We start from the raw sequence: 18708 nt of genomic DNA, 5'->3' as shown, positions 1-18708 counted from the left end.
TATTAATAACACAAAGTATGGCTATCAGTGATAATATTGAGGGTGATGACTTTACTTAATCTTATTATATTTTATTAAGGGACTTCCCAGATGCATCTGTGATTCCATGGGATTTTAGGATGATGATAATCTAATATAATTCATGCACTGATTTTTTTTTTTTTATGAAAGTTGGAATGATATAGGATATTTCATTTTAAATATTGAATTATATTCTAGAATTCTATTTATTGTAGAATTGACTAGGTTATTTCATTCACTTTCCTTATAGAATAGAGTTCACAGTTTTTGACTATTGCTTTATTTGATAATGCCTAAGAGGCTTTTTTTTTATGTGAAATGCCTTTATGTGTATAAAAAAAAAATTAAAAGATGAGTGTCACAACATTCCTGATGGAAGTAACTACTGTGACAGTGCATGTGGCACCTGTACAAGTTGTGAAGATGGGGGTTTCTCTCCAATAACTACGAATTCTAGAAAACCATGTGACTTGCTTAAGTCACTTGACCAGTGTCACATGACTGTTAATCACTAAACTTTATGCAATCATCACAATGCTAATTATAGGTATAAACCATATTGGTCTGTTCCGGTCTCATTATCCATCCAATATCCTTTTTTGAGGTCTACCATGCCTTCTCTTTCCAATTTTCTAATATTTTAGTATTTGTTTAGGGTATCGAGTGTTGGCCATTCAGTTCACATCATCTATCCATTTTTGTTTATAATTGCATAGTTTTTCTTCTATTGATTTTGTTTTTAGTTCTTTTAAAATGTTTTCATTCCTTTTTTGGTCTCTAATAATGTGTATTTTGCAGTTCTCATAAATCTCATTTCACTTGTTTTTATTCTTTGCTTATCTTGTTTGTTTATTGCCCAAATTTCACTGCCACATAATAATATGGGCACTGCTAAAGTATTGTATATTTTCAAGCATGTTTCTTTTTATACTATATTTGGTTTGAGTGTTCTATTTATCAAGCCTATAATCTGTAAAAATTTTGAAGTTTTTAATTTTATGTCTTCTTCTCCTTCATATGATATTTCACATCATTATGCACATAAGAAAACAGAAAATTCCGAGGGAGAAAAAAAAAAAAAAATGCAAAACATCTCACAATACATAACATAAAACACAATTAAAAAGAAAAGAACAGTATTAAGGGAAAACAGCCAAGAAAAATAAATACAAGTTATACATTACAAAACAAAACAAGCAAATGTACCTTCATCTACATAAACAATCTAATTTCATCCTGTAAATTTCATGAAGTTTTATACATAACAATTATAACACAATTATCAGTAAAACACAAGTATAACAGAATTGCTAAAATATCTCAAGAAAATGAAGAGCAAAAATACAAATACTTTTTGTTCTCAACTAACAGTTCAGACTTATAGAATGGACCATAATGAGATGGAACTTACTCTGTAGTGTAATATATTATTATTATAGCATATGATGATATATTGGCTGTGAAGCCTCTTACGGGGAGGTACAGCACTGAATCCCTCCAAATTTTATCTCGGCTCGGGACCAGCATAGCTGACGAATCAAGCCTATGGCTGGGGCTTAAGTATTCCTGATTGTAATCCGTGTGTGTTCGCAGGGCTGGTTTGAATGCTTGTGGGAGAAAAAACCCCAGATAAAATAGGTAGAAAACACTGCTGTCCATGTCCAAGACCGGTTAACTTCGCTATGTCTGAGAAAGATCCTTAAGCTCCTCACGTCGGTGACGAGAATCGAATACAGGACACTCTTTTCCCAGGCGTATGGTTGCGAAGCGCATAGCCACTCGGCTAACCACATAGACTATAGTGTAATATATTAGATAATCAATGGAGTGTTCTGGTGAGTTAGCTGTATATAATTGTTGTATAAGCACACTGTATTAAAGCAGTCTGTTCTGTGTGATGTGTAAGCAATGAATGGAGACAATTCCTTATCTCTAACTTCTGCATCCACCCCAACTCAAATAAACACTGTCACCATTCAGAGAAGAATAAACTCACAGTATGTATGTTACAAAACCAGGTAATGGAAGTAAACATATCACATGCGCTGCAACAGCTTATATTAGTCTCTGTCTGATACTGCTACAGCATGGAGCGAATAGTTGGTATCATCTCATTTTATGAAAACTGGATCATTTTGAAAAATTCCAAGTGTAGTGATTTTCTTTCATCATTCTTTGGTGAGAAAAACAAAGAGTTTTTGAAACTGTGTACAAAAAGAAAACATCACTTAGACTGCCATGGTAAAAACTGGTGCTGAAAGGCATAAAGCTTACATGGCTTTTTAAGCTTAAACAGTTTACAAACCAAAAAAGATTTGGAAGGAAACCTGATTGAATCATGTTTTGTGACTAAAGAGGAAGCTGATAGATGGAAGAAGCCTGCGTAAGACAGAAGCTACATAAAATGTGTTTTAGATGGTCTACCCTATGAACCTCCCTTCGTTATTGGCAAACCATATCTAATCAATGTGAATATAGTTTGCCCACCGATTTGAGGTCCCTCGACACTTCTGCGCATCTCAGAAAAAGAAGAATCCATTCCGATAATAGGGTAATCAGTCCGTATAGTGGGATGAGTTGTTTATTATTACCGGTCGGAAAATTAACTTCTCTTTTATGATTATTGTAGTTAACTATGTTGCTTGTATAACAGTTGGAAAATTTTACCTATAAAGCACGTGATTTCGCGTGTTGGCGACCAATTCGGACGTCCTTCATTTTTTTCTCCCCTTCAGCATGAATCGACTATTCTTGGAAAGACGCGAAGCAGGGACCTGGAAACGGTGGGCGAACTATACAGATGTTTCTGATGGATTAGCAAATAGAGCTTTGTGTCAACTGGCAAGCATGGAATCTGAAGAATGCAAATCTACCATTAATGACTTTGGATCAAATTTCCAAATGCTCTGTGAGTCAGCTCCCTAGCCAAAAAAGGAGATGTCTCCAGTACATCTGACCCCATAACAATGGTGATGTCCTTATTACCACAAGTCACTGAAGCCAGTATCTTTTGAATAACAATAAAACAATGTCATCTGAATGGAATCACTTTCCCCTAATTCCAGTTTACACTACAACCATTCATAAATCTGAAGGAGGGACTTTAGATATGATTGCATACAAATATGAAAAGAACCAAAAGCAGTCATTGGTTCATGTCACCTTGTTCAAAGTAACTGATATAAATGGACTTTACATCATTTCTCCTACCAGTCACAAGACCTTTTACTATGGAAATGGGAAATGTGCAATTGACAGGATCTCCAAAAGGGGTTTGAAATTTTAGCAAGTAATCCATTGAGAACTGTTCAAGCCTCTTTACTCAAGTTAATCAAAGACAGAAAAGCATATCTGTTCTTAATCTTAAGTATTAGTTTTCTAGCTCATTCTAAAGATCTCATGCAATTACTACTTGGCTAAACAACGAGTGCATTAGCATGCCTAATTTCAATATAATCATACAAATGAGTTGAGGGTGTCAATGAGCTATTGGAGTTGCAATACACCAAAACAAGAACGTTATTATTATGTACTCATTATTTCCCATCTTGATATTATTTTCCAACAAACAATGAGAATGGAATGTCTGTAGGCATCAGGATGGCAGGAGATATTTGTACTGCTAAGTGTCTTTTTTCTAACAGACAAACTGTTCTCAACATCATCAGACACATTTCTCCAAACCATCATGAGGGTGTGCTGAAAAGCTGTGATAATCGCCATGAAGAAATTGAGGTAGAACCATGTAACTTTCCCCATGAAGTGTTATACACTTGTTACAACACTACTGCATCATTTGCAATCCTCTGAGAAAAAAGTATTTCCCTTGTTGCACAAACCAGTGCTCAGATATGACTTCATCATCTGTAGTAAATTTTATTCCTTTCAAGTGATTCTTTAAATTTGGGAATAAGAAATAGTCAAATGGGGCCAGGTGTGGCAAATAGGGTGGGTGAAGCACACATTGAAAACCCAAGTTGTGTATTATCTGTTGGGTTTCATAAGCAGTGTGAGTAGGTGTGTTTTCCTGCAAAAGCAATATGTCACTACTCAGTTTCCCTGAAGCGTTTTTCTTCAGAGCTCATGAATGAATTGCTGCTGTAACAGTCTATTACCAAGACTGCTGTAATGGTCTCACCTTTTTTGAGATACTTGATAAGGATTACACCATCCATATCCCAAAAAACAATGGTAAGAACCTATCCTTTTGGGTTTGGAACTTCTTTGGTTGTGGAGAACCTTTGTGTCTCCACTCCACTGACTGTTGTTTGGTCTCTGAGTCATAGCAATGAAACATGGCTTCATTGCTCGTATTGTCACATCAACAGTGACAATATGAGCCAAAAAATTTGCACCTGATTTCTCAAAATGACCCAAAATCCTTTGAGACGATAGCACACGTTCTTTTTTTTGGTCAGCATTCAAACATTTGGGGACCCACTTTGCTGAGAGCTTCTGCATGTCCAGATGTTGGTGGATAATTATCCAACTCAATGTCTGGATATCCCCAGAGTCTTTGCAATGTGTCTGGCTGGTCACCTATCATCAAAGATCATGACATGCACTGCATTGATAATTTCAGGTCTGATCGCTGTGGAAGGTCTTCCATGTGTTGTCTCAGGATGCCCAGTTTTAAACTAGGCCACCCACCTGGCAACTGTTGGATATGCTGGGGCATAGTTCCTTAAAGTCTCACACAAAGTTTGGTGAATCTCAGTTACGGACTTTTCTTGCAGCACCAAAAAACCTGATGATGGCCTGCATCTCTGTATCTTCGAATTTCTTCAAAACCTCTGACATGTCTTCTTATATATCCTAAAAGAAAAAGAATAAATTATTGCAATTAGATGAAACACAGGGGTTAAAGGGTTTTAAGATATGTTCTTTCTTGTGGTTATATCATTTGCTTTAATATCATTTTTTTTCTAGGTGTTCATCGGTGTGTGTGCATGCGCACATGCACAAATAGCACCTGACCACCATTTTAAATTTTGTATAGTATTAGTAGTATTAGGCCTTTTGAATTTCATTATAGAGGTTTTATATACAGACATATAGTAATTATACATATAAAGTGAAATGAAATCAACATATGAAATCAATGGGAAATGCATACTATCTTACCTTGCCCGTTTACTGGCTGTTTTGTTTTAAGGCTTTTCTTTAGCATTTTCTTATACGCTTTCTTTAGCTGAGTCTCGTAATTCAAAAATACTTTGATGGGCTTACTCTTTGAAGGTAAAGAAATGTTACGTAACAACATCTGATGTGCTAATACTCTAGCAAGAAATTTGTTAAGATGTGGTTCTTGTGTTTCAAGGTTAACACTACTAAGGACCTTGTCAAGGAGATCTTCATTCTGCACAATTTCATATATAATGGCATATAATTTTTTAACATTCTGTAAGTAAAAACAATAAAGAATACCCATTATGAATTTTGTTATGCAATTCAGACATGCACTATTATTTTAAAGAATAGGATAATCTCATACAGTAGTGCACTCAGGATTTAATCTTGGAGGGGGACTGAGTTGAGTAGACGATTTGAGAATACATGCTATGCATCACATATGACCTATGACTGAGTATCTGCAATGATCACTAATTCATAAGTAGTATAGAAATGGAAGACATGACACAACATAAATTAAAAAAAAAAAAAAAGAATTTTAATTAGGAAAAGCTTTTTGGAAAATTTTCTAGTGTTTTTTTCCTTTTTCTTTGGAGGGGGCCAGAGGCCCCCCCTCTGGGTGCACCACTAATCTCATATCATCTCAAACCATATGAGACGGTTTAATATGAAATTCATACTTAATGAGATATAGATAATAAAACTGATTACAGTGTTATTCAATATGAAAACTACAGAACACTTCTATAAAGCAGCAGAATGTCATTGATAAACTTTCTTTTCCCCAAATTTAGGAAAATGTACTTTCTATGTCTGTCTGTCTGGCTTTCTCTCTCTCTCTTTGTCTGCCTGTCTCACTCTCACACACATACACACCTGTCATAGACATTAAAAAAGGTGCATTCTGCTCAAAATTAATGAAAAGTTCCCAGTAAACATGAGTCAGGGAAATATTTCATTTCTGAGATACAGTGAGATACCTCCTAAGTTGCAGCATGTATGTAGATAACATGTAAAGTACAGATGCAACTTGATGAATCATGTGATTTTAAACAACCAGAATCGTATGCAAAACATGAGTTGCATTCAGTCTAACAGGTGTGCCCTGAGCAAGTGATAGTTGCTATTTGTTTTGGCATTTCTAAGTCATACATCAGTGTTTGCAATGGAGGACAAGTCTCATTGAACTGGCTGATATGCACATTTATTATGGAAAAGTAAATGAAGCATATTGGCTTTTTTTTCCGAGAAGTGTATTCTCTTGAACATTCATCTTGATTACCACACTTGTTCAGTTTCTGTACCATGAAATGAATTAGGAGGACACAAAGCCATGAGAATACTGTTGAGTAAAACATACTGCATTTAGTAGTATGGAATTCATGCACTAGCATGCAGAGTATAAGAATGGATTTCTCCAGGGCAGCCGTATGGAGTGTTCTGCAAGAAATCTGGTTTCATCCATAGCATTTCCAGCTGTATCAAGAACTTATAAAGACAATCATCATCATCAACTGATATTTTGCCAGTGGTTTCTACAACTGTGTTCAAATCATTTCTCTCCTGTGCACTTTCACAAATGATGCACATGAAGTTATTAAGTCAAGACAACATCAAAAGTATCTTGGGATATGCAAAGCTTTGCATATCCCAAGATACTTTTCATTTACCTTTGCATATCAAACAGGCTTATAGGACATTTGTGATGTGGCTTCTTGAAAAAATGAATCGAAAATATAAAAGATAAAAAATAAAATGGCAGAATTACATATTAGGAAAAAATTATTTAATTTATTATTTTCTTGACACCAGAGGGAGGACCCCTACTCTACAACTCTTCATCTCCATTATTTGCATCAACTGCTCACCACCACCACTAGCATTTTTGTCTGCAAATTGCGTGTGTCCTAAAGGCTGATTTGTCTGTACACAGGATGAAAAACCCAAATTTACCCAAGGAAAAAACCCTGCTACCTCCATATGAGATCAGCTAACTCACTTTCAAATTGAAAAAAAAAAACCTATATAAAGATTCCTCCTGTCATGAAAAGAATAGAATTTAGGTCTTTTCCAATTAAAGGGCACAACATACCTTCATTCTTCCAAATGTGCTATGGAGCAGCTTGATAATTGATAATATTTGTAGCCACTGTCAATACAGTTGAAAAGAGATAAACACAATAACAACACTTAAATTGCAAGGGTGTGACAATTCATGCATTTACTTCATTGATTAATTTTGCATTATAACCATTAGAGATGAAAGTAGCTGTGATAAATGACAGTTCATTATTTAAAAGAGAATCAGTAGAACATATCTTATATGTCTGGTGAACTCAAGTTTTAATCATACCATATTTTTAACAGGGGTGATGATGATGTGAAGCAGCAATAATATATTTACCAGTATGAGTTGGTTTTCTCTATACTGAGAACTGTAGACTGCCATTAGGTTGATGCAGAATGAGAACATCCAGAAAAGGGAGATGATTGTTATCTTCTACCTTAAGCATAAATTTAAATCTTGGATTTATTAAATTAATTTTCTCAAGAAATATAAAATAATTGGTAAAATAATTAATAATTATAGTCTTTTTCCTAATCCTCCTCCTCCTCCTTGAGAAGAAGTTTCTAGAATTTCTATTCCACACATTAAAGGACTGTCAAAGAAAAGTGCCACATTGACCTAAAAGTTTTAGGTCAAATATCTTCCTCCTCTTTCTTGAGTTTACAAGGTCCTTTGCTCATGCAGGCTTTGTTATTTATGGGAAGATGGATCATTCAGCTCAGATTTGTCTAGAAGATCAAGAGTATATTTTACCTCAGGAGTCTGATAAGTCAGGTATTTTATTCCAAAACTTTAGTTTTGGAATAAAACTAAAGTTTTACATCAAAGTTACTTTCTTTTTTTTTTGAAGGACTATATAAAGTTGTGAAGCCCACATTCACAGTCTGAATCTCAACAAAAATGATTGCCACCTTAAACTTTCCTAATTTTGGGAAATCATCCTAAGTAACACTCCTGTTTCATAAAATTGTACTGTTTAAATTTATTTCTTTGAATTCTAACAGCATATGTGTTTCATTTGCCATTTACAATGCAATCTATGTTTGCTTCTTGACATTTCTGCATTCTGTCTACATTGTAAGTTGTCAGTTTCATTAGTTTTGGGTGTAGAATAAGCCTTTAAAGTCTATGACAGAAGTGTGAATTCATTCAGTGTATGTGTGGACACGCACATATTTCCCAAGGACTTTAAGTCTGTAAATGATAACATTGTAGTTGAACCTAGTATATAGGAAGTTTCTGGCTGTCTTTTATTTACTGACTGATTATTTTTTTGGTGTGTGTGTGTATGAAGGGGAGGCATTCCTTCATTAGAAAGTTTTTTAAATGAATTGCATGGTAGTAAGAATTATTTTTATGGAAATATTTGTGTGACTGGGTTTTCTATATACAGCTGTCATTTAATCACTCAAAAAAGCAGGTTAGTGGAGGCTTCAGTAGTGGATGAGATTCGGAATCTTAAGATGATGGTAGACATCATCTTAAGATCTAGACTAAAGTTCCAAGGGCACATTGCAAATGTTATAAGTTTTAATAATGGCAAACCATGAGCAAACATATAAATTCAAAATTAATAATTAATAACAGAAAAACTCACGTAAAAAGATTATTTAATAGTATAATTTTCGCCTCTGTGTTACAGGCATCTTCAGTACATTTTAAGCTCAAATTAAACAATAACTGACAATTCCAAAAAAGCGCCACCTAAGTAGCTAGTGTAAGATAACTAAAAAGGCAATAAATTTCCTAACAAAAAAAAATTATATATACAATAAAAAGTTAGGAAAGATTAGCTGAATTATAAAGTACTATTTCCCATAAAGGGGATTGAGATAAACCATCAGATCTGTTTAAATTAGGCGAGTGAAGTAAAGTTTCACATGTTTCTTTATAAAGGTGTTCCATAAGGAACCGACTTTTGTGAAGGACTCTTGTCTTTTTCCAACAAACTCTATATCCAGTGATGATGGCATGTTCTGCAAGTCCAGACTGTTCAGGTTCAAGGTACTGAATATAAGACTGGTGTTCTTCTAGCCGAATAGAGGCAGATCTTCCTGTTTGTCTGAAATAAGATAATCCACAAGAGCAAGGAATCTGGTAAACACCTGGATAATTAAGATGTGGTGGAAGCTTGTCCTTAGAAGAAGTGAGAAAGGTGGAGATTTTTCTGAATGGTCGAAAGGCAACAAAAATATTCAGTGGTTTTAAAACTTTTGCTGTACGTCCACTGATGCCTTGTACATAAGGGATAGGAATGTGCATTATTTCTTCTGTATTTGAAGAGGAAGACATATTAAAACTACACAAAGCTCTTTTGCTTAAGGAATTCTTATATCCATTAGATAGAAAGGAAGAAGTAATATATTTCAGTTCTTTCTGTAATAGATCGTCTGAAGAACAAAAGGAGTGGGCATGATGAACCAGTGTTTTAATAGTTCCTGCCTTTTAAGTGGGATGGTGATGAGATTCAGCATGGATATAATGACCTGTATGAGTTTTCTTTCTATAGATTGAGGAATGTAGGTTACCATCTGGTTGCTGAAGAATTAGAAGATCTAAAGGCTAACTGCTTATTTGATTCTGCTTCTAGGGTAAACTGGATCCTTGGATGAAGTTCATTTAACTTGGTGAGAAACTGCTGAAGTTCATCAGAGGAGCCATTCCATATAGCAAAAATGTCATCGACATATCTGAACCAATTAGTAGGTCTGGGAGAAATATTGTCAAAGATACGCTGTTCAAAATGTTCCATAAAGAAGTTGGCGATAGCAGGAGAAAGAGGATTGCCCATTGCTGTTACTCAATTTGTTGATACAACTTATTTTTAAAGGAAAAATAACCAGAATGTATTACAAAATCAAATATTTTTACAATATCTGAAGGAAATTCCTGTTGCAGTAATTCAATGCTGTCAGATAAAGGAACATTTGTAAATAAAGAAACAATATCTAAACTGATCGTGATATCCGGAACATCCAAATGAAGATCTGAAATTTTATTTTTGAAATCCAAAGTATTTTTTTATATAAGTATCAGTTCTTCTAGTTGAAGAAGTGAGAAGATTTTGAAATTTTGTAAGTGGGACAACCTATGCAATCTACATCTGGCCTCAATGGAATGCCTGGTTTATGACCTTTTGGAAGACCATACAATTAATATCTCCAGATGTCCACGAACAGACGGTAAACATTCTGTTTTATCAAAAGGACATGATTTCGGCATTGCGCCGAATAAGGTGCCCCTGATGGATTTTTTCATAACATAGACAGAGATATTCGATCCTTATCCCAAAAAACAGCCAACAGGTTACATTTTGAATGTGTGAAAATTCTTTTTAATGCCAAACCTCCACGTCCTAATCTTTCTTACTCTGAATTTAAAGAATGAAATCACTTAAGAATAACAATAATTTAATTATTACAAAAGCTGACAAGGGGGAAGGCTGTAGTTATTCAAGATAGGGAGGAATATGAGAGAAAAACGACTCTATTACTCCACGACTATCCAACTTATAGGCCTCTTACATCGGATCCTACTGGGAATCAATTGAAAAAACTTAATTCTCTTATAGATAATATATACATGGAATGAAGATCAAAAGAAAAAAACTTAAAACCTTCTTTGGTCATCCACCTAGATTGTATCTTTGACACAATTTCTCCCAGACCTACTCATCAGTTCAGATATGTCGATGACATTTTTGCTATATGGAATAGCTCTTCTGATGAACTTCAACAGTTTCTCACCAAGTTAAATGCACTTCATCCAAGGATCCAGTTTACCCTAGAAGTAGAATCAAATAAGCAGTTAGCTTTTTTAAATCTTCTAATTCTTTGCTAACCAGATGGTAACCTACATTTCTCAGTCTATAGAAAGAAGACTCATATAGGCCATCATATTCATGCTGAATCTCATCACCATCCCAGTCAAAAGGCAGGAACTATTAAAACACTGGTTTATCGTGCCCACTCCTTTTGTTCTTCAGACGATCTATTACAGAAAGAACTGAAATATATTACTTCTTCCTTTCTATCTAATGGATATAAGAATTCCTTAAGCAAAAGAGCTTTGAGTAGTTTTAATATGTCCTCCTCTTCAAATACAGAAGAAATAATGCACATTCCTATCCCTTATGTACAAGGCATCAGTGGACATACAGCAAAAGTTTTAAAACCACTGAATATTTTTGTTGCCTTTCGACCATTCAGAAAAATCTCCACCTTTTTCACTTCTTCTAAGGACAAGCTTCCACCACATCTTAATTATCCAGGTGTTTACCAGATTCCTTGCTCTTGTGGATTATCTTATTTCAGACAAACAGGAAGATCTGCCTCTATTCGGCTAGAAGAACACCAGTCTTTCATTCAATACCTTGAACCTGAACAGTCTGAACTTGCAGAACATGCCATCATCACTAGATATAGAGTTTGTTGGAAAAAGACAAGGGTCCTTCACAAAAGTCGGTTCCTCATGGAACACCTTTATAAAGAAACATGTGAAACTTTACTTCACTCGCCTAACTTAAACAGATCTGATGGTTTACGTCTATCCTCTTTATGGGAGATAGTACTTTATAATTGAGCTAATCTTTCCTAACTTTTTATTGTGTGTGTGTGTGTGTGTGTATATATATATATATATACATATATATATATATTTTTTTTTTTTGTTAGGAAATTTATTGACCTTTTTAGTTATCTTACACTAGCTACTTAGGTGGCGATTTTTGAAATTGTCAGTTATTGTTTAATTTGAACTTAAAATGTACTGAAGATACCTGTGACACACAGGCGAAAATTATACTATTAAATAATCTTTTTACGTGAGTTTTTCCATTATTAATTTTGTATTTATTGCAAATGTTACAAAGACTGAACATCATACTCTGCTATGATGAAAAGTACACTGACATGTAGGGATAAGGAGATGGCAGTGCCTCTATAGAAGGCATTGTTCAGACTACATATGGACTATTGTAGGGGTAGATTTTTTTAAAGTAGATAATTTTAAAGTTCAATATGATAAACATGTTGCTGGTTGAGTGGGACACCCACAATTTATTGAAGTCATGAAGGCTACTGTAATAATAATTATCTATGGTAAAAGAAGAGGGAATCATCTGAACCTAGGAATAGTAAATACCTTCACTCTATGGTTACTTCGAAGCACAATGTTCACATGACTACATCTGCAGTTTTGCTAAATTCCACAAACCTGCAAACATTAACGCAGCAATTTGTCACCAGCAATTTTCACACAGATTTCAAACTAACCATACTATTTCTTATTATTCATCTGAACTACCTCAATCCTGTATATGGATTCCTCACAGCAATATTTTTAAGCAAGGCAATCTGTTGTGCAATATAGTGTACTCCTATTCCATTTCTTCAGTTTTCTTTTTATAACTATATGTACAATTCTAAATTCTAAAACTAAAAATCCCAAACAATATGTCCCTGAAATGCATTATTTGGCTGTTATAAAAATGATGTGGTCAAAATTTTTCTCAGTCTACTTTTACTAGACCTAAAAATACTCAACAAAACTCCATGTAAAAATCTTTCACACAGATCAAATTTAGCAAAATCCAGGGACTTAACATCAACACAAATGATGTGCACTACCACTTAGAGACATCCAAACCTAATTTGACATTCATTACTGAATCTCAAACTGGCATACTCCATGATTACAGCTTGTCTACACTGACATGTTTTCCATAAGTGTAGAACATAAACTTTTGTCAGGTCTGATATCATATAACAAAAGTTATTAGACACAGAATCTTCTTTATTTGACATGCTTTGGCTAAAGATTTCCTTGCCTTATTTTGATGGTTTAATCTTCTGCCTTTATCACTTTCTAATTCTAACAATTATACTAACCTTTTGATTATCTATCTTTGAAAGCTCATTGCATACTAGTCCACTCACCATCCACACAGTGAAAACATCTGAATATTTGCTGTCAGTAGTGATCTAATGCAAATTGTTAACCTACCTACCAAAATTCCAGATAATTCTCATTATTCTTCCAACAGTATGGACCTTTTCTTAACCAGTGCTCCTGCCAAATACACTATTGATATTAGCTTTTCTGTGGACCATAACCTTGTCCATGTTTTTCTTTCTACGGATAATTTTTCCCAGCCTCATATATTATAGCACTACAATGGTACCAACAGAAAAATGACCCTCTGGAATTTCTGTGCTTCTTTTTCCATGTCCCCTGGTTGAATTGACACCAGTCTTCTCCTCAAACTCATGTTTAGATAACTAAAGCATATCTTCCCCTACTATTCCACAAACCATCCTCAGTATGCCTCCTCTGATCTTTCTTCAGGACATCATAAAATACTCAATAGTCTTAATACTAATAAGTCCTCCAGCCCAGATAGTATCCCTACCATTGTTCTAAATGCTTGAGCTCTAAAATTTACACCTACCTAGTATTGCTCTTACAAGGTGTCCAAGAGAACTGAAGCAAGATTTTATCCAATCTGTTTCTCAAAAAGGGAGAAAAATTCAGCTATCAAACTGCTGTTTCATTGCCTTCACCTCAATACCTCTAGCATGATTGAGGTCAACAACCAGTTGACCTCAATTCTTCACCACCAAGAGTTGCATCAGTTAAAATGTGATCACCAATATGCATTCCACCATTCTTGTTTAACAGCAGACCTCCTCACTGGTATTGGTTTGGCTTTTTTTTTGGGGGGGGGGGAAGGGGGGGAAATGTGATCTCTGTTTCTGCATGTGTAGTTTGTTTTATTACTATACTGTGCTTATTACTTATTACTATTCTTTATTATGTTAAGTTTATTATCATGTTTTTGTATTGTATTTTTTATGTTTTATATCGAATGTATTTTTATGTCATTTAAATTTTTAGTACACACACGTGAGCACGCACACACGCACAAGAAGGATATATTCATCTATTTCTCTGTATTAATACAATTAAATGAAATGGACTGGTTTCAGAAGAAGCTTCATATACTTGTGGCTTCCTCTGAGTTAGCATGAGGATGAACAAAAAATGACAATAAAGGGTTAATGAACAATAACATTACTAAAATACTGAAACATGTAGGAACAGTTATTAACAGAAAGCATGTGGAGCATGGAAGCTGGTGCAAGTCAGCTATTTTTCAGTGATGTGTGTACAATAGTTGACTGAAAAGTTGTTCAAGTCTGACATGCAAAAAGATATGAGTGATTTCCAAATATCATAGGATCATTCCTTGGTTTCTATTGAATGTGCCTTGTGAGTGGATGACCATAGTAGATTCTTTTATGTTGTGGGCAGTGACGTTGTCCTCTATGTAAGATATGGAGCTCTTATCTCATTCAATGTTATGATGTGCATGAGAGAAATGAAAAGAGAGGCCCAAGCTGTCTTTTCTGTTATTATTGATGTCTCCAATATACTCTTTTTGTTCGATTTCAAAACTTCTAGATGTTTGCCCTATGTAAGAAAGACCACAAGAACATGGAATATTATAAATCCCAGGATGTTTGTTGAGGGGATTGTGGTCTTTTAGGTAAACATAATAAACTCCTTTGTCAAAATGGGCTTGAAAGCCACTCTTATGTCATGAGATTTGGGGAACTGACAATCTTGAGAGAAAGATTACCAATATAAGAGATGGAAACAGAAATTCTGTAAAGAATTTCTGTTTCCAAACTGCTGAGTTCTGTAGAGAACTTGGCAATTTGTTGTGGAGCAGGAGTAGAGAACAGTATTCTTTGTACCATTTTCTTAGAATATCCATTACTCACAAATAGTGGGAGAAGAGAATGTAATTCTTCCTTCAGTTTTTCTTGTAGATAAACTTATACGTTGGTTATATGCACTAGATACCCACCACAGAATACGCTGGAAGAAAGCCACTTTACTATGCCATAGCAAATATAAATATTAAAGATTGTTCTTGGAATCAGCCTCGGCTCTAAAAAACTTCCTAAATTTCAACAAATTTGGGTGCATGAGACTGCCCCAAATTTGGGAAGCTTGCATCCTTAGAACATCAGCCCAACAGCTAAGACAACCCAATTTAGTCTGCAAAGGGGCACCTTTAGGACTCTGGGACCAACAGCAGTTGCCATTTCAGCCTCATTTGCTCGATGTTAGTGCTTCTGTGCACCTATCATAGTTTTAAGATCCCAGATGATGGCAATGTGACATTGCTGAAATATAGGAAGGTACTGATTTATTTATATTTATGGCTACATGAAACTGGTAAGTGAAAAGTACAATCACAAATTTCCAGAAACAAATGATGAAAATCTTAACATATAAAAGTTCATTACATAAAAGGCACAGCCTGCTTTCTAAGTCTTTCCTTTTATTTTAAATAAAGCAAAAGTAACTTGTCATGTATGACAAGGCTGCATGTTCTCACAACACTTTACAACATAAAGTAGCTGTATCCGAGGTTTAATTGGAGAGCAGTTGTGTCTTGTGTGAGAAAACTTGATCCATTAGAGGAGACCCATTTAACATTGTATCATCTTCTAACATGAGGAGGAGTTCTGCTGATACTATGGAGAGGACTACGAGAGTGACTACAAGAATAACGTCTTAGTGGTGAGATGGGACCGTGATCTTCTGTTTCCTCCATGACCATCACCACCACCATACCAACTACAGGTCAAGGTCCAGGCTGGAAAGCCAATTCAAGGCTTCATCTGTCACCTTGTGGATATCTTGTAGGCCACCACCGTGAAATTGGCACTTTGGGCAGTTGTACGCAATATGAGTAATCGTCTGAGCCACGGGAAAACAATCACAATAAGGGTGATCTGACAGTCCCCATTTATATAGACGGTAGCCACATCTGCCCTGGCTAGTTCTGATCCTGTTTATTGATGACTAAATCTTCCTAGGAAGATCAAAACCAGGCTGTGGAGCACAGGGATCTTCTACCCACCAGGAAGCCGTTTGTTGGACCAGTATTCTCTCCATATGTCAGATATTGATGGCAGTGCAGCTTAAGAGCGTTTGTCCATGGACCAGAGAGGCTTTCTAGATCTGAGGCGAAGACTAGGTGGGTTTATAAGAGTCTAGTGTAGGGGCAGGAATGGGTTGCTCATTGCTTTATTAAATTCCTTAATCGAAACTTGTCTTCTCTGTATGTGTGGTGGAGCAATGTTAGATAGAACAGGCAGCCAGGAGAGAGGGGTGCTTCTCACTGTCCTACTAATTGTACACATGGTAGAGTTTAGCTGGGTGTCTATAATGTTAGTGTGTGTGTGTGTGTGCTTCTTTCCCAGACAAGGGCACAACATTCTGCTGCAGAGAATGCGAAGGCTAGTGTAGATGACCTTAGGACCACAACTCCAGGTTGTTCCAGCAAGGTCTTGAAATGATATTATTTCTGGTTTTAATTTTATTGGAGAGGTTGATGATGTGCCTTTTATAGGTTAGGCTTCTATCCAGGCTAACTCCAAGGTATTTTGGGTGAGGCTCTGATTAAAGTTTTTTAATTAATATTTTAGTATGTGTTGTCATTTCCTAAAAAATTTAAAGTCTTCCTTCGGTTTGTCTTCATCTCTTGTAACAGAGATTGCCCTGTTTTTGAGCATATGTAAAATACCTAGTTTTTGTGATATATGGTGTAAAGAGGAAGAATGTAGGTAATGGGTGACCTTGCAGTATATGCTAAGAGAGAAGCTTCCTTCAAGGCTTTTTTTTTAAATTAAAACATCCAGGAAAATATTTTCCCTTCCTTTTCAAGTTACAAAATATTGGAGATATCAATAACAGCTAAGAAGACAGCTCAGGCCTAGCATTTTCATTTCTCCCACACATATCATAACTTTGAATAGAATAAGAGGACAACTTCACTGCCCACAACATAAAAGAATCTGCTATACTCATCCACTCACAAGGCACATTCAATAGAAACCAAGAATTGATCCTATGCGATATTGGAAATCACTTATTATATCTTTTCTCATGTCAGATTTTAATTTTTCAGCCAACTATCATGCACATATCACTGAACAATAGCTGACCTGTGCTAACTTCCATGCTTCACGTGTTTTCTGTTTTTTATTGTAACAGTTCCTACATGTTTCTGTATTTTACTAATTACATGGTTCATTAGCCCTTTATTGCAAATTCTATCCATCTTAATCGAGGAGAAGCCACAAGTATATGCAGCAAAACTAGTTGGTTTCATTTAATTGTATTAATATGGCCAAATAAACCTAATATATTCCTTCTTATAATTTGATTTTACTGATCAAAAGTCTACATATTCATCATTTTTTTTTTTTCTTTTTGAAGCCTATCATTTTCTTATATTCATAGTGTAGTGTCAAATGAATCAAGTAACTTCTGGTGACATATATGTATGGCAAGTGGTTTCATTGATTTCTCAACAAAACATCTTGCATGTGTGTTTGGGGGGGGGGGGGGTACAGAATCTAGGAAGATAAAAGTCACTCCTTTCTCACATAAAACTTTTTTACTCTTTGTATTTGGTCTGAACACCAGCAGTGGCCATTAGGCACATAAAAAGTTTACGAAAATGACGCTACTTAATAAATAACAATGTGGCTGTTAGCATTTATTGCAAATATACTTTATGTAAAGAGATGAGGATAAAAAATTCAGGTAATTTTAAAACCGGTACTGAAGAATACTTAATACAACAGCTAAAGTATATTTCGCAGTAGTTTTCCTCAGTTGCGTTAACGAGTTTCAAATACTTACTGGATAGTGTGCATTATATATAAGGGATTTTATAGATCCTTTCTTTAAACTCATTTCCTGAAGAATTCGAGAAGCACTTTTAAACAAACGTGGTACACGTTCATTATTTCTTAAATGTGGGCGTTTTTTATAACAAGTCTCATCGATATCATCGTCTTTAGATTGTTGTTTACATTTAACACGTGCATCTGCAGTACCATCTTCTGCCATTTTTTCTAGCAACAACAACAGCGCCACCTCATTTTCTCAATTCACTCAACCCTTGACTTAACATTAACAGTATATAAGGTGCGCAAAACACAATGACTGATACACCACGCTCCATGCTTATGATGTTACGCATATGTTTAATTTAATTTATTTGACAATGTTACTCCATTCTTTTTTGCTAACTAACGTTGAGTTCCACGTACCGTTACACATGTTCTGAAGAAGCCAGACAGAACTGCTGGTGAAACTTGTAGACAATACTTGCATATTTTTTCAAAAATCTCTGGTCAACTAATCAAGCCAATATAAAGTTCCAGTTTAACATCTTTGTTATAATTTATTGTTTTGTATAAGTTGAAGAGGGATGTTATAACTATTATAACACATCCTGCTAAAAAAAACTATAGAAGCCGATGTTAATATTAATTGCAGAAGACGTATAGTCACTAATCGAAGAACTGCAGAGCATTGTTCTGTGGGTGAGATAGGATTATTATTATTATTATTATTATTATTATTATTATTATTATTATTATTATTATTATTATTAT

General features: G+C 35.0%; 1 protein-coding gene across 1 annotated transcript in view; it reads right to left on the bottom strand.

Moving 5' to 3' along the window:
• Positions 1 to 18157, bottom strand: part of Nsun5 (Nop2/Sun-like domain containing protein 5) — a 61144-nt gene extending 42987 nt beyond the window's left edge. The window contains exons 1-2 of the mRNA XM_090394670.1: positions 17948 to 18157; positions 5146 to 5422 (exon numbers count right to left, since the gene is read on the bottom strand). Coding sequence (XP_090250796.1) covers positions 5146 to 5422; positions 17948 to 18157 — 487 coding nt within the window. The remainder of the gene's footprint in view (positions 1 to 5145; positions 5423 to 17947) is intronic.
• Positions 18158 to 18708: the final 551 nt, after the last annotated feature.

Source organism: Typopeltis vanoorti, chromosome 6, assembly GCF_054136105.1.
Source record: "Typopeltis vanoorti isolate ZY-2024b chromosome 6, IOZ_Tvanoo_1.0, whole genome shotgun sequence".
Lineage (NCBI taxonomy): Eukaryota > Metazoa > Arthropoda > Arachnida > Uropygi > Thelyphonidae > Typopeltis > Typopeltis vanoorti.
The sequence above is the reverse complement of the archived record's forward strand: the minus strand, read 5'-3'. Positions and strand labels throughout refer to the sequence as shown.